This window comes from Ovis canadensis, chromosome 16 (assembly GCF_042477335.2).
Source record: "Ovis canadensis isolate MfBH-ARS-UI-01 breed Bighorn chromosome 16, ARS-UI_OviCan_v2, whole genome shotgun sequence".
Taxonomy (NCBI): Eukaryota; Metazoa; Chordata; class Mammalia; order Artiodactyla; family Bovidae; genus Ovis; species Ovis canadensis.
In genome coordinates, this window is record NC_091260.1 from 17454350 (window position 1) to 17481811 (window position 27462).

Genomic DNA, 27462 nt, shown 5'->3' on the forward strand with positions numbered 1-27462 from the left:
GATCTACAGCTCAGTCATTCTGTCTATCCTGTATTAATTCCTAAAGGGCAGAGAGAATATGGTAAAATAGCTCAAAAGGCCGATGGAGGTCACACAAATGTGGCTTCAGTCGCAGCTCTGCCTTTAGCTAAGCCTCCTGTGTGACTTTAGGCAAATAACTCAACCTCTCTGAAACTCCATGTCTTCATCTGCATAATGAGGTTAATGGTCGTCCTTAACTCAAAGGGTCCTTATAAAGATTACATGAGGAAATGCATGGTAAGTAGCCAGGCCAAAGCTGGTATTCCATACAAGGTAATTGGATGCATGGTGACTGTCAGTCAGAACAGTTCTGTTTGCAAGCGTCAAAAACCTAGCTCAACCTGGCCTATAAGCAAAAGAAGGCTCCCCTACCTGAAAAGTTTGCAGTGATCTGATTGGCCAGGCTTGAGGCACACCCCAGTTTCTGAGTTGGGATGAGATCGACCCACTAGTTGGAGAGAAGCTAGATCTCTCCTCCCTCTGGAGGAGGAGGGAGGGGCAGCACGTGCCCACAGGGCTGCCCTGCATGGGAGCTGCAGAAACCTGGACCTCTTTCACAATAGCCCAGGGCCTGTGGGAGGTGGTGCGTGGCCAGCACCCCCCCCCCATCCCCGCCCAGGGCTCTCCTTACCCTCCTTGGGTGGGAGTGACCACTGATATTCTGCCTCCCTGTGTCAGAGGTAGTTGGCCAGAAGAACCCACAAGGAAGGGGTTCCTGCCCAGGCCCTTAGTGACCTTGAGATTGGGCGGGTTCCTTCTCCCTCTGTGGACCCATTTTTTTCATCTGCAAAATGGACTTATTCAAGGAGATGCTCTCCAAAGTCTGCTCTAACTATAATAAAGCCAGCAGCTGGCATTTATCAAGTACCTGATGTGTGCCAGGCCTTTGCTGGGCACTGGAATCACAGATGATATAGACAAGCCCCTGCTTTCCAGGGTCCACGCCTGGTATCGCCCAGCCTTTCCTAGCCACTTCCAGTATCCGTCATAGAACCAAGACGCCTTTTTAAAATTTTTGTATACTTTTAAAAAATAGTTTAAGCTGTATTTATTGTATACAGCTTAAACATCCAAAGCAAATACGGTCATTCCTCAGTATCCTGGGGGCAGGAGGATTAATTCCAGGACCCCCCACAGACACCCCAACTCTGATGCCCAAGTCACTTATATAAAATGGTGTAGTATTTGCATATAACCTACAAGCATCCTTCCTTATACTTTAAATCATCTCTAGATTACTTATAATACCTAATACAATGTAAATGCTATGTAAATAGTTGTAAATACAATGCAAATACTATGTAAGTAGTTTCCAATTCACAGCAAATTCAAGTTTTGGTTTTTGGAATTTTCTGGAATCTGTTTCCCCTGAATATTTTCAGTCCGTGGTTGGTTGAATTCAGTGACACAGAGCCGGAAAACACAGAGGGCCTACTGTGTGTTGAATGTTCTTTATTTCTCTCATGAAAAACTAAACCTCCAAATCTCTACTACCTTCAAAACATACCCAGAGTCAGACCGCTTCTCACCACATTTACTCACAGCTCCCCGCCCCAAATTTGAGGCACCATCGTCTCTACCCTGGAGGAATCCCACAGCCTTGTCCTAGCCCCTGGCTTCCTTGCCCAGACCCCCCCCCGCCCTCCCGCCCCCCCCCGCCCCCCCCCCACCAACAGTCTACTCTCCACCCTGTGGCCTGAACTTTCCTACCATTTCTTTGCTCTGCGGCTGCTGCTAAGTCGCTTCAGTCGTGTCCGACCCTGTGCAACCCCATAGACGGCAGCCCACCAGACTCCCCCGTCCCTGGGATTCTCCAGGCAAGAACACTGGCGTGGGTTGCCATTTCCTTCTCCAGTGCATGAAAGTGAAAAGTGAAAGTGAAGTTGCTCAGTCGTGTCCGACTCCTAGCAACCCGATGGACTGCAGCCCACCAGGCTCCTCTGTCCATGGGATTTTCCAGGCAAGAGCACTGGAGTGGGCTGCCATTGCTCTAAATCTCCAATATTGTCCCATCTCACTCAGTGAAATGGTGAAAGAAGAAACAGACCACAACCAGAGGAGCTCTTTCCCACCCCACCCCCCACTCCCCACCATTCCAGCTCTGCTGGAATTTCCTGCTCTGGTCATTCCCTTCCACACCGAACCCAGTGACACGATTCCACCCACACGGGCACATTCCCGCCTCAGGCCCTTGCACTTGGTGCTACTCCTGCCTGGAATGCTCTTCCCCCAATACCTTTAGCTTCAGGTCTGCTCAAAGTCACTCATCAGAAGGACTTCCGCGGCGATCCAGTGGTTAAAACTCCACACTTCCATTGCAGGCGTGCAAGTCCCATCCCAGATCAGGAAACTAGGATCCCAGATGCTGAAGGTATGACTAAAAGAGTAGGAAAAAAGTCACTCGTCAGAGAGGCCCTCCCTGGAAACTCCTGTCTGGCATAACACTCCTTTCTGCCCCCTCCTCTGACTGCATCCCACCGGGTATGTTTTGTTTATTGTCTTGCTTTGCCCACTGGAATGACAGCGCCATCCAAGTGGGAACCTTATCAGTCTTGGTGATAGCTGTGCCTAATATGCCTAATATGGCACCTGGCACTTTCTGGGTGCTCGCTAAACGTCTGTTGAGTGGATGAATGAATGAAGTCCCGAGGGTTATTTTTTCCTATTTCCTCTTGGCTTTCCTGCTTGTTATTTGTCTTCCGTGGGTCAGTGGCTTGTGTCTGGAGCAGGGCCTCCAGCAGGAACCCCTGCCTCGGTGACCGGGGCCTCCGTCCCCTCAGGCCTGGGGAGCCCGCATTCTCATTGCCTGTCCCTCTTCGTTTCCTCCTGTCCTCACTCCCCAGAACCTCAGTGTTAATGGAACCCCACGATGCCCCCAGAGCACAGTGAACCCCAGGGCTGGTGTGGGAAGCCCTGCAGTGGGCTTTCATTCTCCGTGGTCGTCATTCTACAGACTGTTGTGTGCCAGGGGCTGCCTGTGCGTTGTGAGCCTTTGCCTTGAAAATTGTCCTCAGCTGCTGTTGTGAGCAAGCACCAGAGACTTGTGCAGTAATCACCTACCTGGCTACCTCCCAGGCTACTGGAGCCTCCTAGGAGCTGCCCCCTTGATGGAGGAGGAAAGCTGGGAAGGACCAGGCCAGGTCACCCTGGTTTGTGGCCAGCAACCAGATGCTTTGTAAGGAGACTGTCCCAAGTTTCTCCAGGGTCTTCAGGGCACAATCCCCATAGAAATGAATTATGAAAGATGTATGTTCTAGAAAAGCCAGCCTTGCTTATAAAGAATGCCTTCGTCTTCTGTGGGTAAAGGGGAGGAGAAGTCAGAATTCTGGCTCGGGTGTCCTTTGGAACTCAGTATTACACTCGTGTTATTGGTTGCTTATTAAACACATGCTCTGTGCCAGGCAGTCTTCTAGGAACTCACCCACATGATCTTTTAGCAGCTGTGTGAGTTACGCTGATGTTCCCATTTTACGGGCAAGGAAACAGGCTAGAGAAGTGATTGGGTCTGCTGTGTGTCGCACAACCAGGAAGTGCCAGAGAACTGAGATTCCAGGCTGTACTGGGGATCCCAGGAGGGCCCCCAAATTGCCTTTTTAATAAAAATTACACAGAGGAAAGCAGCCAGACACCTTCCACTACTCCTCAAGAATCCAAGGCTGCTGTGGCCTTTAGAGGGACTTTGCAGTCCAGAAGTGGCTTTTGGAGGAAGCCTCTAGAAGCTGCTTCCCTAGTGGCTCAGCTGGTAAAGAATCCACCTGCAATATGGGAGACCTGGGTTCAATCCGTGGGTTGGGAAAATTCCCTGGAGAAGGGAACAGTTACCCACTCCATATTCTGGCCCGGAGAATTCCACGGACTGTATAGTCCATGGGGTCCCAAAGAGTCGGGCACGACTGAGCAACTTTCACACACTTTCTAGATGTGGAGGATTTTGATGGGGACAGAAAAGTCAGTTGGCCCCACGCTGGCAGTGGTGACAAGCTCACTGGTTTGGCCCGTCTGCGAGTGAAACGACTCTGAACGGTGCTTCACTGGACGGGCACACACCAACCCTCGCTCTTCACTCATCTGTGAAGGGGGCAGAGTGAGTTTGCTGTAGCGGTCCTGGGCAGTTTGCAGTGACTTGAGATTACGGGTCAAATTAAGATGGAATTTTAAAACGACATGATTAAAGACAAATTGGGGCCACAATGTCGCCAGGGGGCCTGACCCTCCTGTTTGTCTCTTCCCGCAGAGTCCAGCCCGCCGGCGCGCCTCCTGGCCACCCGGCCTTGCTGCGGCCCCGGCCCGGAGCGGCGCCCGGTGCTGGGCGAAGCGCCGCGCTTCCACGCGCAGGCCAAGGGCAAGAACGTGCGGCTAGACGGCCACTCGCGCCGAGCCACGCGGCGCAACAGTTTCTGCAACGGGGTCACGTTCACGCAGCGGCCCATCCGGCTGTACGAGCAGGTGCGGCTGCGCCTGGTGGCCGTGCGCCCGGGCTGGAGCGGGGCGCTGCGCTTCGGCTTCACAGCCCACGACCCGTCGCTCATGAGTGCCCAGGACATCCCCAAGTACGCCTGTCCTGACCTGGTCACGCGGCCCGGCTACTGGGCCAAGGCGCTGCCAGAGAACCTGGCGCTGCGCGACACGGTGCTGGCCTACTGGGCGGACCGCCACGGCCGCGTCTTCTACAGCGTCAACGACGGCGAGCCCGTGCTCTTCCACTGCGGCGTGGCGGTGGGCGGCCCGCTCTGGGCGCTCATCGACGTCTACGGCATCACGGACGAGGTGCAGCTCCTCGGTAGGCGGTGGTCCCCACTGGAAGGGAGATGGGGCGGCCCCGCTGGGACCAGGTAGTGGGCCCTGGTGCGCATGAGGGTGTGTTTCTTTAACATTCACGAATACCCAGGGCTCCCTTTGCCAGGCGTCTTCTAAGCAGTTTACACATTCCCATTCATTTATCTTTGGCAACAACCCACCATCCCCGTTTTGCCGATGAGAAGACTGAGGCCCGGAGTGATTAAACTATTTGCCTTGCAAAACCTGGGTGGGAGTCCACACGGGTGTGGCCCAGAGTCCACGCCCGGTCCAGGCCCCTTCACCCGGCGGTGTGCTCACTCGCGCTCATTCTTTCGTCCGTTCCCGTGTGTGTCCCTTCACTCCCTTGGTCACTTGCTCATTCATTCATTCATGCAAGCATTTATTCTTTTGCTCACTCATTCACATACCTGTTTATGCATTTGCTCATTCATTCACTCACAATCCACTTCCTCACTCAGCAGTCAAACCCATGACCTAATCTTCCAGCCCCTACGCTGCCCAGGCAGTGGACAGTAAGTATCATATCAAGGTCCGTGGTTAAGGGGGTCAGGGCCCACTGGGGATGCTCAGGCAGGTAAGTGTGGCCCCGGCTCCAACAGAGGAGGAGTGACTAATGCTGAAGTCCTGGTGGTGAGAACTCACGGGATACAAGTCTGTTGCTCTTAAGACCCTATTTCTCTCTCTTTTTATTTTATTTTATTTTGGGGGGGGGTCCGGGGTCTCTCTCTTTTTAAAGGTTTTTTAAAAATGGAGGTAAAATTCCCGTATCACAAAAGTAAAGTGTCCAGTTTCGTGGCATTCGTCATACAGGTTTGGCAACCATCACCTCTGTTTAGTTCCAAAACATTTTCATCACTGCAAAGAGAAATCCATACCCATTAAGCTGCCACTCCCATCCTCCCCCCAGCTCTTGGCCTGCTTTCTCTTAGTGACATTAGCTCTTGAACTCAGGTTGCACGTGAGCAGCCCAGCCTCCACTTCTGGGGGAGAAAAAGGAGAGCAGGTTTCTCAGGGGACACAGCCTTATATGTATTTATCTGCAACGAAAGCACAGATCTAAAGTTTGAATTTTGATGGAGTTATACAATGGCACACCACTCCAGTACTCCTGCCTGGAAAATCTCATGGACGGAGGAGCCTGGTAGGCTGCAGTCCATGGGGTCGCTGAGTCGGACACAACTGAGCAACTTCACTTTCACTTTTCACTTTCATGCATTGAAGAAGGAAATGGCAACCCACTCCAGTGTTCTTGCCTGGAGAGTCCCAGGGACAGGGGAGCCTGGTGGGCTGCATAGTCCAGTCTGTGGGGTCGCACAGAGTTGGACACGACTGAAGCGACTTAACAGCAGCAGCAGCAGCAGCATGCACAGTACGCCATAAGCCAAGTTGCTGCCTGCCCCTTTAAGGCAGCCCCCTCCCCACCGGGGCAGCCACTGTTCCGACGTTTCACCATAAGACTGTTGCACCGCTACTTGAGCGTCACATAAATGGAACCTTGCAGTATATGCATTTGTGTCTGGCCCCTTAATCTCAGCACAAGGTCTTTGAGACTCATCCATGTTGTTACTGTATCAGAAATGTGTTCCTTTTTCGTTGCCCAGGAGTATGCCTTGATTTGGATGGAGTACAGTTTGTGTATCTGAATATCTGGGCAGTTTCTGGTCTTTCAGCCCTGCATCCTGAGGGAAAACCCTGGCCCTGGGCTCCTCGCTGCCCCCGGCACTGCCCACACCACCACTGGGCAGGGAGGGGAGATGCATGCATTCGGGCCCCCAACTTCCCAGAAGAAGAAAGGCAGCAGAACCGAGCAGCTAGGAGGAGAGGGGTGGGAGTCACATGGATCTCTGCTGCACACCTGGCTCTCCACTTGCCAGCTGTGTGGCCTTGGCTAGGTGACCAAACCTCTCTGTGCCTCAGTCTCTTCATCTGTAAAATGAGTTCATGATAGTACCTACCTCATGGGAGTGTTGGCAGGGTGTATGAGATGGGGTATGAAAGGGATGCCGCATGAAGCCGGGCACATGGAAGGTGCTCAAGAAATAATAGCTAAGAAATGAGAATCTCTGCCCGTCTGCACAGGCGCTGAGGCATATGTCTGAAATCCAGGCTTAGGCAGACCAAAGTATAAGTAGCTACCCATCGTCCAAGCTGGGGCTTACTCGGGCATTTTAACCGAGTTCCCCCATGCTCTTTTCCATGGAAGGTTCTGGTATTTTACCTGCAGGAAATGCAGGTTTCTAAAAACCTCCTCTAGATCCCCTGTCTAGACCCCACTCTAGACCACTCTTTTTTGAAGCTCTTTATTCCTATGGATCGGGGAGAGAATCGGGCCTCATTCACCTGCTCCTTCAGACAGCCCAAGTCTTGGTACCAGCTGAGAAATCACAGCCACACAATAATCAGCACAAGTGGATTAGATTTAAAAAAAAAAAAATTGGAAGCAGCCTCTCCTGATGACTTAATGAACTGAACAGACCTGTGAGGAGTCACGGACCCTCTCCTCCCTGCCTTTACTGAGCCTCTCCAGCACCCCACCCCCCTGGGAGGAAAGGAGAGGGCCCGTGGAGCACCAGCGTCAGGGGGCAGACGGGAGCCTCCGTTTTCTAATCTGCCAGTGGTGCCCACAATGGGTGGCTGACGCGGGGCACCCAGCACTGGTGTTGTGGGACAGTGTTCACAATGACATGCGGGAGGGAAGATGAGATCGGAAAGAATGCCATCCACGGGGGAAGGGAGCATAGGTGAATCTCACTTCCTTCTTTATACCTCTCTGAGTTATCTTTTTAATATATATGGAAAGGGCTGATATTGCTTTTACAAGCAGAAAGGGCAATAAAGTTATTTTCCTTTCTGAAGGTTATATGAGATAATGGAGAACTTACTGACATGTGATCGAGGCGCAATAAATGTTTCCGTCCCAGGGAGAGAGCAAATTGACATTGGTTATATCAGGGTGAAGGGGTTATGGGTGTTTTTATTTTCTTTTTTTTCCTCTCCCAAGTTATCAACAATGATTTATAATCAGAAAAAAAAAGTTATAATAAAAATAAGGAGGCAAAGTAGTCAAGATTCTGTATGGTTTGAGTCCGGGCAGTAGGTACTCAGCTGTTGCCAGCACAGCGCAAGAACCACAGAAATCCCACCGTAAGTGGGGTCCCTCCCTCCCAATTCCTGGAAGAACTGGGCTTCTGAAGGTGGTGTCCACTGTACCGCCTCGATAAATAAGAGGAGGCTCTGGCCTCCTTTTTCTCATGAGGAACAAGAAGGTTAACACAGTTCCTTTAGAGTCTTAGCCGTGAGACTCCAGAATAGGGACCCCCTCATCCCCGGCTCAGGCGGCGCTCGCAGCGAAGGATCTGCCTGCAGAGCGGGAGACACAGGTCCAAACCCCAGGTCCAGAGATCCCCTGGTGAGGGAAGTGGCAGCCCACTCCAGTCCTCTTGCAGGGACAATCCCATAGATGGGGGAGCCTGGCGTGCTACAGTCTGCGGGGTCACAGAGTCAGACATGACTCAAGTGCAGCAACATCCATCAGTCCCTCCCTCACCTCTCTCGGGTCCCACTGGATACAGCCTCAACACCAGCAAGCTACAGCAGCCTCTGGGTAAGGCTGTCAGGTTTAGGATGCCCAGTCACCCTTGAATTTCAGAAAAACGATGAATAATTTCCTTAAGTATATCCCATGCAATTTGGGGGGCATACTTAGAATTTGGTTTTTTAATTTTTATTTTGTATTGGAATATAGTTCATTTACAACACGTGTACAGCAAAGTGATTCAGTTATACATATATCCATCCTTTTTCAGATTCTTTCCCCATATAGTTTATTACAGAAAACTCGGTAGAGAAGAATGTGTTGTTTATCTGAAATTCAAATGTAACTTTGCTTCCTATACTTTATCTGGCAGCCCTCACCTGGGAAGTGTCCTTCTCATCTGATGGAATGGGGGTGCCCTGTATTCACCCTGGATCTTGAGCCAAAATTAAGTCTCAGAAATAAAAAGGGATCCGTAGTCCTTGCCTGTTTCTTTCACATGCTGGAATTGTGCTTTCAGCCCAGCATCCTGCAAGGGGGGTCCAACTACAGCCGAGAGCACCGCCTCTCTGTGGCCGGACCCTGAGGTTCCCCTTCTTGTGATGTTCAGTCTTTCCTCAAGATAGGGTGACTTAGCCCCTTTTTATTTATTGTTATAGTTCTACTATATATTACAATTATTTTTCAAGTAGATAAATTAAGATTCTTAGTTGGAGTTTCAGTATCAAGCTCTCAAAAATTAATAGGATGAATATACAGGAAAGCAGAAGGATATAGTAGGCCTGAAAAGCACCATGAACCAAGTCAACATAATTAAGATTTATACATTTTTCACGCAACAGTAGGATACAAATTCTATTCAGGTTCCCATAGACTGTAAACTAGGAGACCCTGGACATAAAGTACAATAATTTCATGGTCTAAAAGTACTGAAATCAGAGTCTGTTCTCTCATCACTGTGGGTTTCTGTTAGAAAGACTTCCTTGATGGCGCTGTGGGTAAAGAATCCACCTGCAATGCAGGAGACAAGGATCCTTTGATCCCTGGGTCAGGAAGATCCCCTCGCGGAGGAAATAACTGAGGCCCTTCTAGATGCGCAGTCGAGGGCTTGGAGAAGGGAATATCTTGGTTTGAGAGCGACAGAGCCAGGATTAGAGGCCAGGTGCGTCTCCCTTTAGTTTGGTGGTCTCAGCCTTGGCTGCATACTGAGGTCACCTGTCGGGGGGCGTGGGGGTCGTGCCTCTCAGAACTCCAGTTTCCAGGCTGCACCCAGGCCAATTAGATCAGAACCTGGGGGTTGGCTCCGGGCATCCAGACTTCTTAAGGCTCCTGGGGTGATCCCCGGGTGCAGCCAGGACTGTGATCACAGTGATCCTCTCTGCACGAGCGCCTGTTCCTCCTCCCTTTCTGGTACCGAGTTGAGTTCCTCAGACCTCTAGCTCAGGGCATGGCAGCATCACACAAGCTCCTTCTCTTGTTTTGACGTTTCTGCTTCATCTCCAATCCCGACTCCCACTCACACTTTCCCCTGCCCAAATAAGCACCACTCTTGATGTTTGGCGTAAGTCCTTGAGCATGTATTTTTAAAAAATACGTAGAGCTATTTTGTATGATTGGCATGCATAGGTGGATGGCATCGTGCTAAAGATCTTACTGTTTTCCTTTTTTACTTGCCCCATTTTAAGATTTATCAGTGTCTGTCTGGTTCCGTGTTTCCTAACTGATGGATACCTGGGTTGCCCCCGTGCAGACAGCATTACTGGAAACATTCTTCCCCAGGGCTGCCCTGTGGCTGCTGGGGTTACATTCTCTGGGGCACTGATCAGGATGGGCTTACTGGGGCCCAGAGTGGTCTATCCTGAGAGCTTGTGATTTCCCTGGATGCTCCTCTGGACCAAAGAGAAGGAGCAAATTACTTTCTGCTGAGTCGAGCAGTTCTGGGACCCAGGAGAGGAAGGTTCAGCCAAGTCATGCACACCTGTCCCCCCTCTCCTGGCTCCTTTTCCTCTGAAGAAGCCCTTTCCCTGAGCTCTGGAGTGTAGGCCTCATGCTGTCCTGGGGTGGCCCTGTCCCTCTTCCAGGCAGCTCAGGAGTGGTCCACATCAGGGCCGCTGCCCAGTGGCAGAATGCTGGTCAGACTGAACATAGGCCACCAGCCCAAGGCCATAGCATCGCAGGCTGTGCTTCAGAAACCTTTGCTTTCAAGAGATGGAAACTGGTTCAATCTCACTGAAGCAAAAATAAAGGGAATTAGTGTCTCATGGACTGCAAATTCCAGGAAGCAGCTGCTTGTTAGCCTGGCTCACTGCAGGGGCCCGAGGAATAGCACCCAGAATATTGGCCTGCCTTTATCCCCTTTCCTGTCTTTGTGTCATCCTCCAGCAGGCCTTCCCTTTGGGGTGGGGGCAAGGACACCAGTTCCATATCTTGTGAACTTAACAAGTCTAGCAGGAAAGCTGCTGTGATCTCAAGATCTGGCCTCACTGATCTCCATGGCCAGAGGGATGAGCTAGAGGAACTGGCCAAGTTAAGGCTCCCTGCTCAAGGTACTGAATGGAAACGGGGCAGGGAGAAGTTCCCTCTAAAGAAAAGCTGGTGCTGAGACCAGAAGCAGCAGGGACTGGATGCCAGAAGTCAGTAACACCAGCTCTCCAAAGGCTTTATATATTAACCAACCTTGAAAGCCGTGAGCCCTTCTGTTAACTTACTGGACCTACTCAGCCCGGGCAACCATGCTGAGGGCTCTACCTGGTAATGTCCTCCAGTCCTCACAAGAACCCCGTGAGACAGGAAACAGTTTTGTCCCCATCCACACACCCAGCATGGATGGATAACTTGGCCAAGGTCACCTAACGGTTGGTGGTTCCAGAGTCAGTATCTGTTCGTTAGGCTTATGAACAAATTATGTGATAAAGACAAACTTGTCGATCTAAATCATGGCCTGCGGGTCTGAGTGCATCACTCCAGATGCTGCAGATGAGGAAACTGAGGCCCAGAGTGGGGCAGGGACCTGCCAGCTCACCAGTGGCCATGGGGTGATAGGGTGTGGCCCGGGACGCAGAGAAGTGCCTTGGCGTGGGACCTGTGAGCACCCGCATCAGGCTGGCGGTAGCGGCTGCTGCTGGCTTCATCTGGCCTGAAGGGGACCCGCTCAGAGCAATGGGCATCGGTATAGTTTCCTTTACAAACAGCCCAGCCCAGCGCCCAGCCCCGCCCCCACAGTCAGGCCTCTGCCTGGCAGGCTGGCATGAAGGCTTCTTTCCCCGTCAGGTGTGGGATTGCCACTCTGTGGCCATGTCCTGCTAGGGGCCCTGAAGGCACACTGTGTGCCGGGTGCAGCGCGAGGCACACGGTTACTCTTTCCACAGCTCTGCCCTCCGTCCTCCCCACAGGCCTGTGAGGCGGGGGTGGGGCTCCCCACGCTGCAAGGGGAAGCTGAGGCCACAGCCAGCACTGCCAGGGACCAGCCAAGGCCTGTCTGTCGACCTGTCCAGCCGCCTTTGGGAGGCATGCAGAAAAGTGCAGGCTCGGTGCCCGTCATCCTCACTCCGTCTCCGTCCCCAGCACCCTGCCTGCTGCCTGCCCTCCCGCGCCCGTGGTGGAAGGAGCTCTGTTCCTGTCCCCTCTGCCTGTGTAGGGACATTCTCTGGTCATTTATCCATTTCTCCAGCCCCCTGCTCCCGCTCCACAGAACCATCCCCATGAGCACACACAGGGTTCTGGTAGCTCCCATCTTTAAAGAAAATGCCCTTGACAATCTCTTCCACTGGCTGCTACCATTTCTCTGCTCTCCTTCAGAGCGAAACTTCCTTAAAGGTGTTGTCTATACCGCCCCCTCCCAATCCCTGCTTCAGCTCAGCCCAGTGAAATTTAATTAAAAAAAAAAATGTTGAATGTGAAATTAAAAAGACACAAATAGAAAGCAACTTTCTTTAACATTGTACAAAACAGTATGAGTAGACCCCAAAGGAAATGAACCATTATCACCTTTACAGCCCCCTCTGATTTCTCATAATTACTATTCAAACAATAGAAAGTATAGCTAGCAATTTAAGAACAGGGAAAGAGACAAGCCCCAAACCCTCTCCGACCATGTGTGTTCTACACTGCGTATCGCTGTGCTTCCAGACCGTTTCTGCTGTTTCTGCGCTGGCACAGGACTGCAGTCGTGGGTAAAGCTGAACCTGCTTAGGAGCCGAGGGAGACAAGAAACGGTGGGTCCGTAGCCTGGTGTATCGTCCATTCAAACAGTGGGGCAGGGACCAGCCGGTAATTTTTAGGTTCTGCCAACAAGGCTTTCTCTTGAAGTTAAACCAAAAACAGCTGCTTATATTCCCCAGGCTTTGTCGTATGTGCAGCAATGGATGGGTACTGAGGAGGTTCAACACTTGATCTCTACCAGTTACCCACACAGTCATCAGTGATCCGATCTGGCCTGACTCACCCCATGCCCCAGCTGGGTCAGTGTTAGCACCTCATCTTCTCCTGGCCACGGCACCCTCAGGTGCTACGAAGAAAGGTGTTCCCAGCCGCCACAGTAACACACGGGAAGCCAGTGCTCGTGGACTGCCAGAAACCCTTCTCCATCTTAGGCAATGTCTCCCTCATGTACCAAAATCTGGCTGCAGTAGAGCCGTCCCCGCTGCTCCGCGGGCTTCGGCCTCGTGCTGCCAAGCCCAGGGCGGTCGTCCCCATTCTCTCGCCAGGCCTCACTCCTGCCCCAGGTGACCTCTCCCGCCTCGCCACCCTGCTTCTGGCCCCAGGCCTCCAAAGCTCCTGGTTCTCCTTCCACCTCCTGCGCCTCTCCTCCTTGGCCCACTTGCTGGCTCCTCCCTGCCTGGCTCCACATGCTGAAAGCCCCAGCATTCTGTCCTAGGCCCTCTTCATTCTCTTTCCTTCTCACTATTAAAGTGTCCTCTTACTTAAATATGCATGGAGGAAAGTGCATACACAACTGTACAGTTTAACAACTGAGGCAAGGCCATTTCTATTTCAGTTCAGCTCAGTTGCTCAGTCGTGTCCGACTCTTTGCGACCCCATGGACTGAGCATGCCAGGCGTCCCTGTCCATCACCAACTGCCGGAGCTTGCTCAAACTCATGTCCATTGAGTCGGTGATGCCATCCAACCATCTCATCCTCTGTTGGTCCCTTCTCCCACCTTCAGTCTTTCCCAGCATCAGAGTCTTTTCCAATGAGTCAGTTCTTTGCATCAAGTGGCCAAAGTATTGGAGTTGCAGCTTTAGCATCAGTCCTTCCAATGAACATTCAGGACTGATTTCCTTTAGGATGGACTGGTTGGATCTCCTTGCAGTCCAAGGGACTCTCAAGAGTCTTCTCCAACACCACAGTGCAAAAGCATCAATTCTTTGGTGCGCAGCTTTCTTTATAGTCCAACTCTCACATCCATACATGGCTACTGGAAAAACCATAGTTTTGACTAGACAGACCTTTGTTGGCAAAGTATTTCTTTTTATCTCCCCTTTCTCCAGATGATCTGAGCTTGTCATTGGCCCTTGAATCCCATGTCTAAGCTGCTGGCTCCCAAATCCATATTCCCAGCCCTAATACCACCCTTGAACTCCAGACTTGCCCTGCCCACTCACATCTCCTCCTGGCGTCTGAAGAGGCTTCCCACACAGAGCACATTCAGACAGCCGTCACCGTGGATGGCACCACCCACTTGGTGAATCGGTCCAGACTTCAAGAGTCATGCTCGATTTCTCATCCAGCACCCCTTCTGTTAGACTGTTCTGGCACGTCTGCCTCCAGGACACATCCCAAAGCGGTCCTTCTGACACACTGAAGTGACTGGGGGGCGGGGGGGGGGGGTCCCTTGTCTCCGGTTCTTCAGTCCTCATTTTCATCTTCACACAAAGCTAGGTTTCTCTCGTGGCATAAATTCTGCTTTACTGCCAGGCCCAGACATGGTTGACCTGAGAAAGCCAGGAAGAAGGGGAGGAACTGAACTCCATCGCAGACCAGAAGCAGGCCTGGAGGTGGTTTAGAGAGTGGGAAGTCAGGGCGCCAGCCCAGCTAGCCCAGCCTCCACGTGCCGCACCTGGGACTGCTGCTCTCTGGCGGTGCCTGGTGGATGATCATGGAGGGAAGGGGTGCCTGTTGGACGCTTCCTCAGGGAAATCAGGCCCCCTGGGGGCAACAGCTCCAGCTGACCTGGGACTGAGTCCTCGTGCTGGGCAGCTCAAAAAACAACAAGGATAGCTACATTTGGGGGCGGTATTACTAGTATAAAGGAGCCTGGCTTACGAGTCACATAGCCTGAGATGGAATCCCATTTCCATCAACTCTGGCTAGGTGACCTTGAGTAACACTCTACCTTGCAAAGCCTCAGTGTTCTCCCACTGTGAAATGTGCTTGCATGGGACAGTGGTTAAGGATTGCTAAGGATAATGAATGCATGGAGTTGCTTCTGACTGATGCTTAAGTAAATGGCTGTATATACTTTCACCAGGTCCAGAGAGCGGGTTTGGAGTCGAGTCACAGGTTAGAGCCAGGCAGTTTTGATAAGCTTCCTTGGTGGTCTCTTGATGTGGCTGGATTTCTGCCTGTAGCCACCTGTCAGATGCTCCACAGGGAATCTTTGATAGGTAGATTCTCGTGTCAGGTGTAAGCCAGCACTCTGCCATCCTGGGCCTGCTTCGCCCAGGTACAGTGCCTGATGGGGACACAGCGCCCTGAATAAAGCAGGGAGACCCAGCCTTTCTGAGGGACTCCTGGGTGCCAGGCCCGGGGTGAGGTGCTGTCACACACTCTGATGCTAGCCTGGAAGACAGACCAGCGTGCACTGCCTCGGACTTCGCACACGCTGTTCTTTCTTCTGGAATGCTCACGCTCCACCCCCAGCCACCATTCCCTCAGCCTTTGTGTCTTGGCTCCAAGAGAGCTGTTCTGACCCATTCTCAGGCTCTTCTGACCTTTGATACAATCAGAGAATACCAGTTCTGTCACTGCCTGGATGCGGGACTTGGAGTAACTCACCTTGCCTCTCGGAGTCTCCAAAATCCCCTACTGGCATGTTCCCATTTTTCAGAGCATCGTGAGACGGCAGCTCTCACCTGTGATGGCAGCACTCATCAGAGTTGGGAAGAAGAGTTAGTTTTCTGTCAGATGCTTCATTACCGTCTGTCCCTCCCACTGGAATGGGAGCTCCGTGCCTGCTTGTTGTCCTCTTCGCCCAGGGTCCAGCACACTGCTTGGCACGTGGCAAGCACTCTATACATTTTGTTAGTAAATGTTGAAGGAATAATGATAATCAACAGCTTTTGAGCACTTACTTTGTGCCATGCTGTGCTAGACTCTACAAAAGCATCTAATTTAATCTCTGTAACACCATGGGTAGGAGTGTAGAGGGCAGGTATCATCATTATTCCATTTTAAGCTGAGAAAGTTGAGATTCCAAGAAGTGAAGTGACTAACCTAAAGTCACATAGTCAGGAAGGGCTGAAGCCAAGACTTGAACCTAAGTGTAGCCATCTCCAGGCCATGATCTTAATTAGGGTGCTCTACTGAAGAAAGGGTTCTTCTGTGGAGCTGTTAGGGACAAGGAAGAAGAGCTTTGGGCATGGCCTCACAGGATGACTGTGGTGGGCAGGGAACCCTGGGAAAATGCATTACACCAACAGGCTCCCGGAAACATCCACTTGTCTTGAATGCTTTATCAAAAAAAAGCAAAAAGTGCTTGTGTTAGTCTACTCTTATTCATTTTGGGTTTTTTTTTTTTTCTGATTACAAAATCAGTTGCTTTGTTGTTTGAGGCATTAAGTCATGTCCAACTCTTTGCGACTGTAGCCCACAGGTGCAATCCTCTGTCCATGGGACTCTCCAGGCAAGAATACTGGAGCGGGTTGCCAATTTCTTCTCCAGGGGATCTCCCCAACCCAGGGATCAAACCCATGTCTCCTACATTAACAGGTGGATTTTTTTTTACCACCAGCTCCTAGGGAAGCCCCAGAAAATCAGTATCTGTTCATTAAAGAAAAATGAAAACATCTGAAAACTCTTAAGAAGCAAATTTCTACCCAGAGACAATCACCCTCAAATCTCTCTGTATTTCGTCCCTTCCTGCGCATCCCATGCACACATTTCCCACGTAATTAGAACCAAATCATACAGTTCAGTATTCTTTGTTGTTCAGTATCACAGGCATTTTCCCACATTGTTAAATATTAATTGAAAACTTGATTTTTAAAAATATTGGGGGTTTTGATGATAAAACTTTGTAGTATACATGTTTACTGTAGAAAAGTTGGAAAACACGGAAAAATCTGAAGACAATTCCTCATAACCTTACCCACCTGAGAAATAATAACCATTAGCATTTTATGTTTTCTAGACCTTGATTTCCTCTACACATATAGTAGTGCAGACAGACATAGAGACACAAGCACCAAACTAAGGACCAAACTGAAATCGTTCTTCTTCCTTCATGTTACAGGGAAACATCCTGTAACACAAGACAAACTCAAATGTCCACAGAGCCCAAGCAAGTAGCCGAGACGGGTGAAGGGGCCAGCTCAGGGCCATGGGGAAAGGGAGCAAGCTTTCACCCACTGGTGACATGCTGGAATTCAGACCCTTGCTTTACCAGAACTGATTTTCCAAAAGAGGCTGCAAATCCAGTTTAAAGTGAAATATCCTGACTCACAAGTCTTGGCCATGAATTTAAAAAAAAAAAAAATTTTTTTTTAAAGACCAAGTGTTGATTTAACAAACCAACAGAAGGGGGAAAAAGAAGAGACATCCATAGCTTAAAAGAGACCACTGACAATGAGTGGATTTTATTTGGATCTTCATTCAAACAAACTGGGGAAAAAGCATATTCTCACACACAATATGACAAGAAGTCTTTAAATTTGATACAGACATACTGAAATTTTTTAAGATAAAATGGCATGTCTAGGATTTGCTTCAAAATAGTAATAGGAGGGAGAATGATGGGGGCATCAATGAAACAAGATTGGTCATGAATGATAACTGTGGACTCTGGGGAAGAACCAATGATTAGGTATGTTTGCTATAATCAATTGTATGCATTTATTTTTTTCAAAAAGTTTAAAAAACAAAACCAAGGAAGAACACCAGTAGGCCAACCAGACAGGTCTGTGAACCAGCATCAGAACTTGGATGGCCAGTGTGCAACCTCCGCCCTGTACATGGAGGGAGTTGTTCAGTCCCTCAGTCACATCTGACTCCTTGCGACCCCGTGGACTGCAGCACACTGGGCTTTCCTGTCCTTCACCATCTCCCAGAGTTTGCTCTAACTCATGTCCACTGAGTTGGTGATGGAGGGAGTCAGGATAGGGAATTACATATGAGGCTCTCACCAGCGGTTCGGGCGTGCTTTTTGAAAATCATGTTCATGTTATGATTTAATATTTGAAAAACTAAAGAGAAACAAATATTTTTTCCCATGATATAAATGACAGAACACTAAGAAAATCTTAGCTGGAGTGGTCCCATTTTAAAAGTTTGAGAAGACACTTTTTCTTGCTTCATTTACTTGTTAACAAGAATTATTTTTATCACAAAAACAATTTCAAACGAATTCTTTCTTTCCCTGATATCTGTTATTGACTGGCAGTCAGACCTAGAGATCTCATTCACTTCCTCATCTAATATACTACATAATCATGAAGGCTATCTGCCAAGCACTCTGCTAAGCCCTGAGACTTGGTGGTAAACAGACTGTCACAGACGCTGCCCTCCAGGGCCTCACGGTGTAGGTGGGGAGATGATCAACACCTAATCTACCAAAGCATGAAGACCTCTATTACCTGAATGACAAACACTATTTTTATTTGCTTTTTTACTTAATATAGATCAGGAGCATTTTTTCATATTACTAAGTTACTCAAAAAATATCTTCATGACTGTGACTTTTAAAAAACTCCCCTTTGGTGTCCTGTTCCATAAAATGAGTCCCTTTCCTGCAGAAACCTTACACATTAAAAGTTCGAATAGCACCCAAGTATCGTGCTCCCTGCTGCAGACACAGCAGTGAGGACAGGCCTTCTTTCAGAGGCAGCATGAACTTGACAGCCCCGGGGTCCAGTCCTGACTTTGTCACCTGGTTGCTGGGCGACCCTGGTCATGTTCCCTAGCCCCTCTGTGCCTCAGCTCCCTTCTTTGCTGAATGAATGGTGGGTGGGAACGGTACACACCTCAGAGGTAGCATGAAGACTAAATGAGAATCTGTGGAAAGAAGCTTACTTAAAGTGACACCCTGTCAGAGTAAGGCCACAAACTCAAAGGGTTTGCTCCTTCCCTAGGAGCTTATGTACTCGTTGGGGAGGCAGAAAGTAGTGATTTTTAAAGGCCCTTTAAATCTTCAAAATATTCGGGGGGGGGGGGGGGTAGGGAGGAGGAGAAGCTGCAAAGGTGGAAAAGTAGAAGAGAGTAAAGAGGGAGAGGAAAGGATGGAGGGATGCGGGTAAGAGGGGGAAAAAGGGAGGAAGGGCCTGGTCGCACCATCCCAAAGATACGATTATGCTAGTGCTCTCGGGGCGATGCTTAATTCAAGTCTACGCTCCGGGAGATCTTAAATAAGGAAGGAAACAGGGAAGGAAACGGCGGGCCGGGCGGGGTGGGGCGCGGGGAGGTCGCGGCCTGCTCTGCGGGCTCGCGCTCACCGCCCATCTTCTGCCCTCCTTGCGCAGAGAGCGGGTTCGCCGACACGCTGACGCCCGCGCGCCTCGGCCAGGCCCGCTTCAGCGCCTGCCTGCCGCCCAGCAGCCACGACGCGGCCAACTTCGACAACAACGAGCTCGAGAACAACCAGGTGGTGGCCAAGCTGGGCCACCTGGCGCTGGGCCGCGCCCCAGGCCCGGCCCCCGCCGACCACGCGGCCGCCGCCATCCCGTGCGGGCCGCGCGAGCGCCAGCGGCCCTCGTCGTCGCCGGCGCTGCTCGAGGCCGACCTGCGCTTCCACGCGACGCGCGGGCCCGACGTGAGCCTGTCGCTCGACCGCAAGGTGGCCTGCGCGCCGCGCCCCGACGGCGGCCGCACCCTCGTCTTCTCCGAGCGCCCACTGCGGCCCGGCGAGAGCCTCTTCGTGGAAGTGGGCCGCCCGGGGCTGGCGGCGCCCGGCGCGCTGGCCTTCGGCATCACGTCGTGCGACCCGGGAGGGCTCCGGCCCGCCGAGCTGCCCGCGGACCCCGACGCGCTCATCGACCGCAAGGAGTACTGGGTGGTGGCGCGCGCCGGGCCGGTGCCGAGCGGCGGCGACGCGCTCAGCTTCACGCTGCGGCCTGGCGGCGACGTGCTCCTGGGCGTCAACGGGCGCCCGCGCGGCCGCCTGCTGTGCGTCGACACCACGCAGGCGCTCTGGGCTTTCTTCGCCGTGCGCGGCGGCGCCGCCGGCCAGCTGCGCCTCCTCGGTGAGTGCCCCGACTGCGCGTGCGCGGGGCTCGTCCCCGGAAACCCGGCGCCGCTGGAGAGGTAGCCGCTCCTGCGGCCGCTGAAGCCCAGCCAGCAGTCCTCCAGACTTGAGCGCTTAGCAGAACCTTCTGGCCTCCACTTAGAGTTTCCGACTCAGTACTGGTGGGCCCCCAGAAGATGCATTTTTAACCAGGGCCCTGGGGATGCCTATCCCTGGACCACACCCTGTGCATACCAACCCAAGGAACCCGCTGGTGTTAGGACCTGGCATTTTTTTCCCTCATTATTATGCTTTATTATATGCATATTTTCACATTATATAGAGTATGTTACGTGCCAGAGATAAAGAAAATACAGCTACATTTAAAAGAGGAAAATGAGAATAACATCATCTACAGAAAATGGGGTGCAGGCTTGACCCACCACCTTTTGAGATGGAGTTTAGCATTCGTTCATGCCACACATAAACACAGAGTGCACCCCGCCTCCAGCTATGGGCCAGTCCGTGAGCGCCCAAGATGGGCAGGGCAGAAGGCTGGGTACAGACCTTGGACCTCCTCACATCCTCTCTGGCACCCAAACGGAGATTTGCACGGTGTGACGTTCGCTACAGCAGAGGGGCTTCTCCAGCTTGGTGGAGCCGGGCTGGTGATCAGGGAAGGCTTCCAGAGAGCATAACTCTGTTTTCAAGTTTTAGAAAGTCCAAACAATGACAGAAATAATGAACGCTTCATATGTCACGTCATTCAGTTTTATCCTCCTGATACCCCTGTAAAACCAGTATCATTATCCATGAAGATGTCTTCTGTGTAGAAAGGGAGCGATGACCCGCATCGTGCGGTTGTGAGGATGAAATGATGTATACAGCGCTTTTAGCATGTGCCTGCCATATGCAGCGTGTTTAGTAAGTAGCATTAGCAACGACAGTGACGTGCTGTTTAACTGAGGACAGGGGAGGAACAGGGTGGCAGTGGTTGTCATTTGGTTGGTTTGGGGTTTGTTTAAGGGACTATCAGATATAGTCATCATTTCATCCTGAAATAAGTTGCCTGAGTTCCCACTGGGGCTTTGCAAGAACTAAGCCTAGAGTCCTTCTCCCTCTCCCCAGCACCCCTAGGAGAACCAGGATGAGCCTTGAGTGGTCAGGAGGAGAAGAGAAAGCAGCATTCGGAGGCCAGAGACTTGCCCTCCTGATCCCTGTCTGACAGCAGCCCTGGTGCTGTAGTCTGCCCATCAGTCCTCTAGTAGGGCACAGAGCGGGGTGTGTCTCTTCACATCAGAAATAACCATCATTTCCTGAACCAACAGTTCAGGGAAGAAAACCCATCCACGTTGAACACTAGTCAGGAGTCTTGTAGTTGCAAGTAACAAAACCCCACTCACAGTGCCATAAGCAAAAGGAATTTGGGGAGTACCCACATACCTTAGAAGTCTGGGAGTGTATTGGATGGATTCAGGAACAGCTGGATCTAGGTGTTAAAAGTATGTCATCAGGATTCTACTTCTCTTTCCATCTCTAAGCTCTACTTTCCTCTGTGTTGGCTTCCCTCTCAGACACACCCTATAGCACCACGCTTTTCCCTCGATGGAATGGGTCCCTTCTTTCCTAGCGGTGCTAGTAAAAGTCACAGAATTTGGGCTTGCAGGCCTTGCTTGAGTTTTGTGCCCTTCACTGGTTAAGAATCCACCTGCAATGCTGGAGACCCTGGTTCAATTCCCAGGTGGGGAAGATCTGCTGGAGAAGGGATAGGCTACCCACTCCAGTATTCCTGGGCTTCCCTGGTAGATCAGATGGTAAAGAATCCACCTGTAATGCGGGAGACCTGGTTCAATCCCTGGGTTGGGAAGATTCCCTAGAGAAGGGAATGGCAACTCACTCCAGTATTCTGGCCTGGAGAATGCCATGGACAGAGAAGCCTGGCAGGCTATAGTCCATGGGGTTGCAAAGATTCAGACACGACTGAGTGACTTTCACTTCCACTTTCCCTGAACCACCACTGAGACCAAGGGTAGAAGTTCGTTCTTATTGGCTCGGCCTGGATCGTGTGCATGAGGGTGAAGTAGTACCTCCAACAAAATTCCAGTGCTGTTTCTGAAACAGGAATGGAGGTCAGGCAGACACAGACCAGATGTCTACCCCACTTGTGCGATGCCATCAATTCTTAGCAGAATCCTACACGGTAGCTCTAGTTCTCCATTAGATCCACGAGGAAGTGAAGGTGCAAAGCAGTAAAGAGCCAGGGACTAGCAGAGCAGAGCCCACCTCCCATGTCCCTGATGGATTCTCTTTGATCTCAGGAACCCTGCAGTCCAGCCCTGCGACCACATCCCCGTCAGGGTCCCTCAGCGGCTCCCAGGACGACAGCGACTCCGACATGGCCTTCAGTGTCAACCAGTCCTCCTCAGCATCTGAGTCATCCCTGGGTAAGGACGTGTGGACCCTCAGGGGTGCAGGGAGATGGGCTGCACTGGTGGCTGTGCCAGCCCTTCCGGACCTTGCCCCCAGCCCCGCATCCTCTCCTGGAGGGAGGAGAAACATCTGGATGTGGCGTTCCAAAGGGTGATTACGGTGCTTGCTGCTTGGGGGTAGGAGCATAGGAGAAGGAGAAAAACTGAACTCTGTGTCTCCCAGAGTTATCCCCCTTGGGTTCTGGCACAGAAGCTCTGCCCTCGTGGGGTGGCCCAGCAGAGCCCACCTGGGAACCGCGAGTTGAGGTCTGCCTGTTCTCCCTCCCTGCAGTGACGGCGCCCAGCTCCCCACTGAGCCCACCGGTGTCGCCCATGTCCTCCCCGCCGGAGCTGGGGGGCGGCAAGAGCAGCGAGTGCACCGTGTGCTTCGACGGCGAGGTGGACACGGTCATCTACACGTGCGGACACATGTGTCTGTGCCACGGCTGTGGCCTGCGGCTCAAGAGGCAGGCCCGGGCCTGCTGCCCCATCTGCCGGCGGCCCATCAAGGACGTCATTAAGACCTACAGGCCGTAGCCTGGCCCGCCCACGGGCCGTGGCCAGAGCAAGGCCAGCTTTCTGAAGCCCACCCCCCGGGCCAGGCAACCACCATGGCCGCCAGGGAGCCCAAGGGCACTGCCATCTCGCCCGCCACCCTGCAGTGGTGGGCACGGCGTGACAGTCATGGAGATGAGGCCCCCGGGGGCCCGAGTTCAAGTGAGGGTTGCTTCTGGCCTGAAAGTGCTGTGCCCCCAAAAGGCCGCCCCCCGGTGGTCTCAGCTGGGAAACTGTCCCGTGTGCAATGCCTTCTGCTGGGGTTGATTGAGTGTGTGTGCGAGAGGGGGCGGGCTGAGAATGACTGAGAGAAACCCACTGGTATTTATCCAGGGATCCTGGCTCTGGGAGGTTATTCAACACTAAGGAACGTGCAATCTGGAGCCCAGACGGCAGCGGGACAAGAAGCTGTTCACTTTCTGGGGCTATGACGTCAGCTGGTTTTGAATATACGGAACCTGCACCTAAACAGAACTCCCACGGATGGTATAGCAAAGGGACACTCAGATTTTCTAAGGCGAGGGAAAAATAGCTCATTGTTTACAGCTCCAAAGCGGCAGCTCCTTAGAGGGGGGCAGGGGGTAGGTGGGTGGAGAACCTAAAAGAACAATTTGCTTTTTTAGTATGTAACTCAGTCTCTCAGGCTCGGAGAGCAGTTTTGACGGGTGCTGGGGCCAGAGCTCTGGGTGGTGTCCCCTCTAGAAGCCTTGTCAGCCCTCCACCCCCAGACCACCTAATAATAAGTGCTACACCCCTTGACTCCACCCATAAATGCTTTCAGTCTGTACCACCCTCACCATCTGCAGGAAAATAAGACAGCAGGTCCCCTTTTCCTGGGGGAGGGAAAGAATCCTAGACTCCAGTGAGCCCCCTGGGGTTGGAAAGGGCCACTCCTCAGCTCTCCACATTTCCTGCTGAAATGCTAGGCCTGGCATTCGCCAGCAGCTGTGAGCATCACCAAGGTGACCTGCTGCCAAGTAGAGGGAGGAAGCGCGGCTTTGCTACCATCTTTGTTCTGATTCTCAGTTCATCTTCCCCTGCTGATTACTGAGATGTTAACTGATCATTCGGATGTTAGCTAGGAACTGAGACACTCTCTGAAAATGCTGACCTTGCGACTCCCCCCGCCCCAGGGCAATTTGTTGGGCATTTTCTAGACCCCTGGCCCTGCTTCCCCTCCCTTACCCGCTCACCCCTGCCCGGGCCCATCTCTGCAGACTCCCAGACCACGCCTGGGTTGACGAGTTGGCCGGCCTGCAGTTCCCATCTGGGCCCCAGTTCTGGGCCCCACCTTCTCCCTGTCTTGTGCTGTATCTTTAGAGGGCCCTGAGCCTCTGTATTTCTCACTTCCTGATCTGTCTAAGAAGAAACCTAGTACCTGCCCACTCCGGAGCTTTTGGGAGGACCAGCACAACATTCTACAAAGTCCAAGATTCCTTGTGAAGAACAGGTATTTTTAGTCCAGTTCCTAATCTGTTCATCTATTGAGGCAGACAAGCAAAGGAGGACTTTCAGAGTTTAGGCGTTCATATGACACATTTTGCTGGGTGTCTGGAGGCCCCTTCTGTAGATCAAGTCTCCTAAGGCCAGTCGGTCCATGCCCTTGTGGTGCTCCGGGTCTTGGACTATCTGCTTCTTCACCTGGTATTCTGACCTGCTCTCAGCTTCAGAAATCCTCCTCTTGCCCCTGCAGGAATCCCTGATTGGTTTTTTTTTTCCCCTCATGAACTTGGGAACTACACCCAGATTTTAATTTCACAGCAGAACCTTCGGGGAGCAACTGACACCTCACCATTTGCCAGATTAAGAGTTTGCAAACCTAGGCAGTGCTCAGCGGCCAGCAGAATTCTTTTCCCCCTCGTGTTGGGTGTGGGCAAAGCCACGCACAGGCCCCAGGAGAGAAGGCTAATCACCCCCCTGGGCTGGTGTTCTCCAGGCAGCAGCTCCCCTGGCTGGACTGAACCACAGTCACAAGCCCCAGAAGTCTCTGCAGCCAACGCCTCTCTCCTGTCACCTCGGGTTCCAGCCAGGCTCAGTGCAGCCACGGCCAGGAATCCAGGGACCTGGGGCCTGGACCCAGGGCAGACCAGGACACGTGCCTGGTGACTTGTCACCTGGGAAGGAGGGAGCTCGTGGCCTGTGTAACTCACTGTGCAGCCGCTATTAGTAGCATCCCCATTTCCAAGAGGAATTAAAGGGGTGTTTATCTTTTCAAAACCAGACATTTCCAGTTTGGACATTTCCTCTAAACTGATTTATTCAGCACTGCAGAGAAGCTGCCCACACTGCCCTCTAGATTCTGTCTGGAGAAGGGGCAGGAGTAAAGGGACGGGAACCATGCTCCTTTAATTGGCAGCCCTATGTGCCCTGCACGGCGCTGGAGAGGTGCTTCCCTATGTCAATCCTGCGAGGCAGGTCTTCGTACTATATTGAAAACACCACCAACTGTAAAACACCATTCTGTGTGCCACTAAGGGAAAAACACTGCCAACTTTAACTGTAAGGTGCCACAGCTATATATTTTATTCAGACGTTATGTAGAAAAGCTGTGTTCTTTAGAATCAGTGGAATCTGCTATTGCCCCCATTTGGCAGGTGAGAAAACTGAGGTCCACGAAGTGAAGCAGGAGGTGGCAGGACTGGGCTTCAAGCCTGGTGGTGCCTGGTGCTGAACCCCACGCTCTCCACTGCCTCTCCCCAGGTCCAGAAAGCTCAAGAAATTGCTTGAGTTTTCTTTCTTGAAGTTCACCTGGGCAGCCCCTGGAGAGAGCCGGGCACATGCCCCTGTGTGAGGGTTCCAGCCCCAGACTGACGCCTCTTTGCCACCCGAAGCCTGGGAAGACTCACGTCCTTTCTTTCAGGCTCATCTGCCCACTGCCACCTTCTCCTGGCCTCTTGCTATTACACACAGGCACCCGTCTGGGCAGCCTGGGGGAGAGCCTTGTCCCATTCACCTTCCTGGGCCCTGTGACCACCACCCTGTTAAGCAGGGCCCTCTGGGGGGTGGGGAGGGGAGACTGGAAGATGCCCCCTTTGTTGTGATCTGGTGCCACCAGAGAAATCTGGCTGTTTCCGAGTCAAGACAAACTCCTTTGTCTAGCCCATTTTTGGCCTGGGAGTCTTCTGGGATTTAGCTACCTGGGGCACTGCTCCCTGAAGTGTAGCAAGACTTTTTCAGCCATCCACAACTCCTGGTCAGCGTGGCCTGTGTTCTGGACACAGGGACGGGAACTGGGTCTAAAGACAAGCCTATGGGCAGCTCGTGGCGCAGAGCAGGAGGTGGACAGGTTTGTAGACGTGTATTTGGCCCGTCCAGCGCTGGGTCCTGTGATGGCACATAGTAGGTACTCATTAAAGGTTTCCTGAGTAGTCCAGAGACCCGGTTATGAGTGTTCAAGGATTTGGTAAAACAGCATGTAGACATGCACACAGTCATTCAGTGAACATGTGCTGAGGAGGGCCGACCGAGGGACAGGAGCCCAGCTCTGACATCAGAGGGTGGACAGCATGAGACATGTGGGGCAGAATTCAAGGGCTCTCTTGGCCCTTCTGTTGCCTCGGGGGTCTATCTTGGTCAGTACACAACTGCTTTCCAGACCCAGAGACCCCTGCACACTTCAAAAACCCTTCTCTGCATTAGGAATGCCAGGCACCTTATAGGCAGCAAACTTCTGCTGAAATGGCCTTTGGAAGAACCGTTCAGGGCCCCACCAACTAATGATCGCCCTCAGGCCTTGCCAGGGAGGGAGATGTGGGGAGAGAGCTACCTGCTACTTTCAGGCCTTGGGACTGGTGGCTGGAGATCAATCCCCAAGTGGCCAGGGAATCCGCAGTCATTTCCAGAATAGAAGTGTACAGAGTTGGCAAATGAGAGGCAGTCTCCTTCCACCGCTCAATCTGGTCTCTGCCCTGGCTCTGGCAGAGAGGCTCTGGCTCAGGAACACGGGGCCTCTCTCCGTGTCTAATTGTCTCACCGTCTTTCTAACGAGATGACTTGTACAACAATCTGTCTGTGCCTTATGAAAGTGTCTGTGCACTTTTAACCCTCTTTTAAGAGCAACTTTAAAAAGTGGGCCAGGAGCTAGCATACATGGTGGTGTTCTAGAGATCTGTGGCAATCACTGAAGCTTCTGCCTTGTGTGTTTGATGTTGGCGTGAAGAAGTGTATGTTCCCCACCCCACCCCTCCACTACCTGTGTACAGACCTTTTAAAACATGTGTTTTTCTTATTTTTCTGATTCAATACTGTGACCTCTCCAATACAGACTAATCTTTGGGGATCTGTAACAAAGGTTCCAAAACCTGAGGGCAGTGGGTTGGGAAGGGTTTGCGCTGGTCCTGTATGTTGTGCTTTTGCGTGTTGTGTGTTTCTATTTTTGTCTGTTTTTATTTGTTTTATATTAACATAATTTTCCTGTTTAAAAAAAAAAAAACAAATACAACTTCGGCTTGTTAAAAAAGAAAGTCTCTTCAGGACTGTTTTAAAAAATCACAGTTACCTAAATTGTCAGGGAGTGGAGGTGAGGGATACAAATCATTGCCAGCCTTGAGAAAATAATTTGCAAAATGTCTATAGACCCCTGAGCATATTCAAACCTTTTGCTTAGTAACTCCTAAGAAAATATCCTCAGGAACTAATTCTTATTGAGGATAAGCTCCATATTTAAGGATGGTCATTACAGCATTATTTATAGTAGTGAGAAACTAGA

At 51.6% G+C, this 27462-nt stretch overlaps 1 protein-coding gene across 2 annotated transcripts in view; it reads left to right on the forward strand.

The window, feature by feature from the left end:
* NEURL1B (neuralized E3 ubiquitin protein ligase 1B) overlaps positions 1–27217 on the forward strand; it is a 44837-nt gene extending 17620 nt beyond the window's left edge. The window contains exons 2-5 of one of the 2 annotated variants that reach the window (XM_069556165.1): positions 4256–4801; positions 19031–19750; positions 22050–22175; positions 22492–27217. In XM_069556165.1, the coding sequence (XP_069412266.1) occupies positions 4256–4801; positions 19031–19750; positions 22050–22175; positions 22492–22736 (1637 nt within the window). In that variant the 3' untranslated portion in view covers positions 22737–27217. The remainder of the gene's footprint in view (positions 1–4255; positions 4802–19030; positions 19751–22049; positions 22176–22491) is intronic. The other variant, XM_069556166.1, reaches the window with a different exon arrangement.
* Positions 27218–27462: the final 245 nt, after the last annotated feature.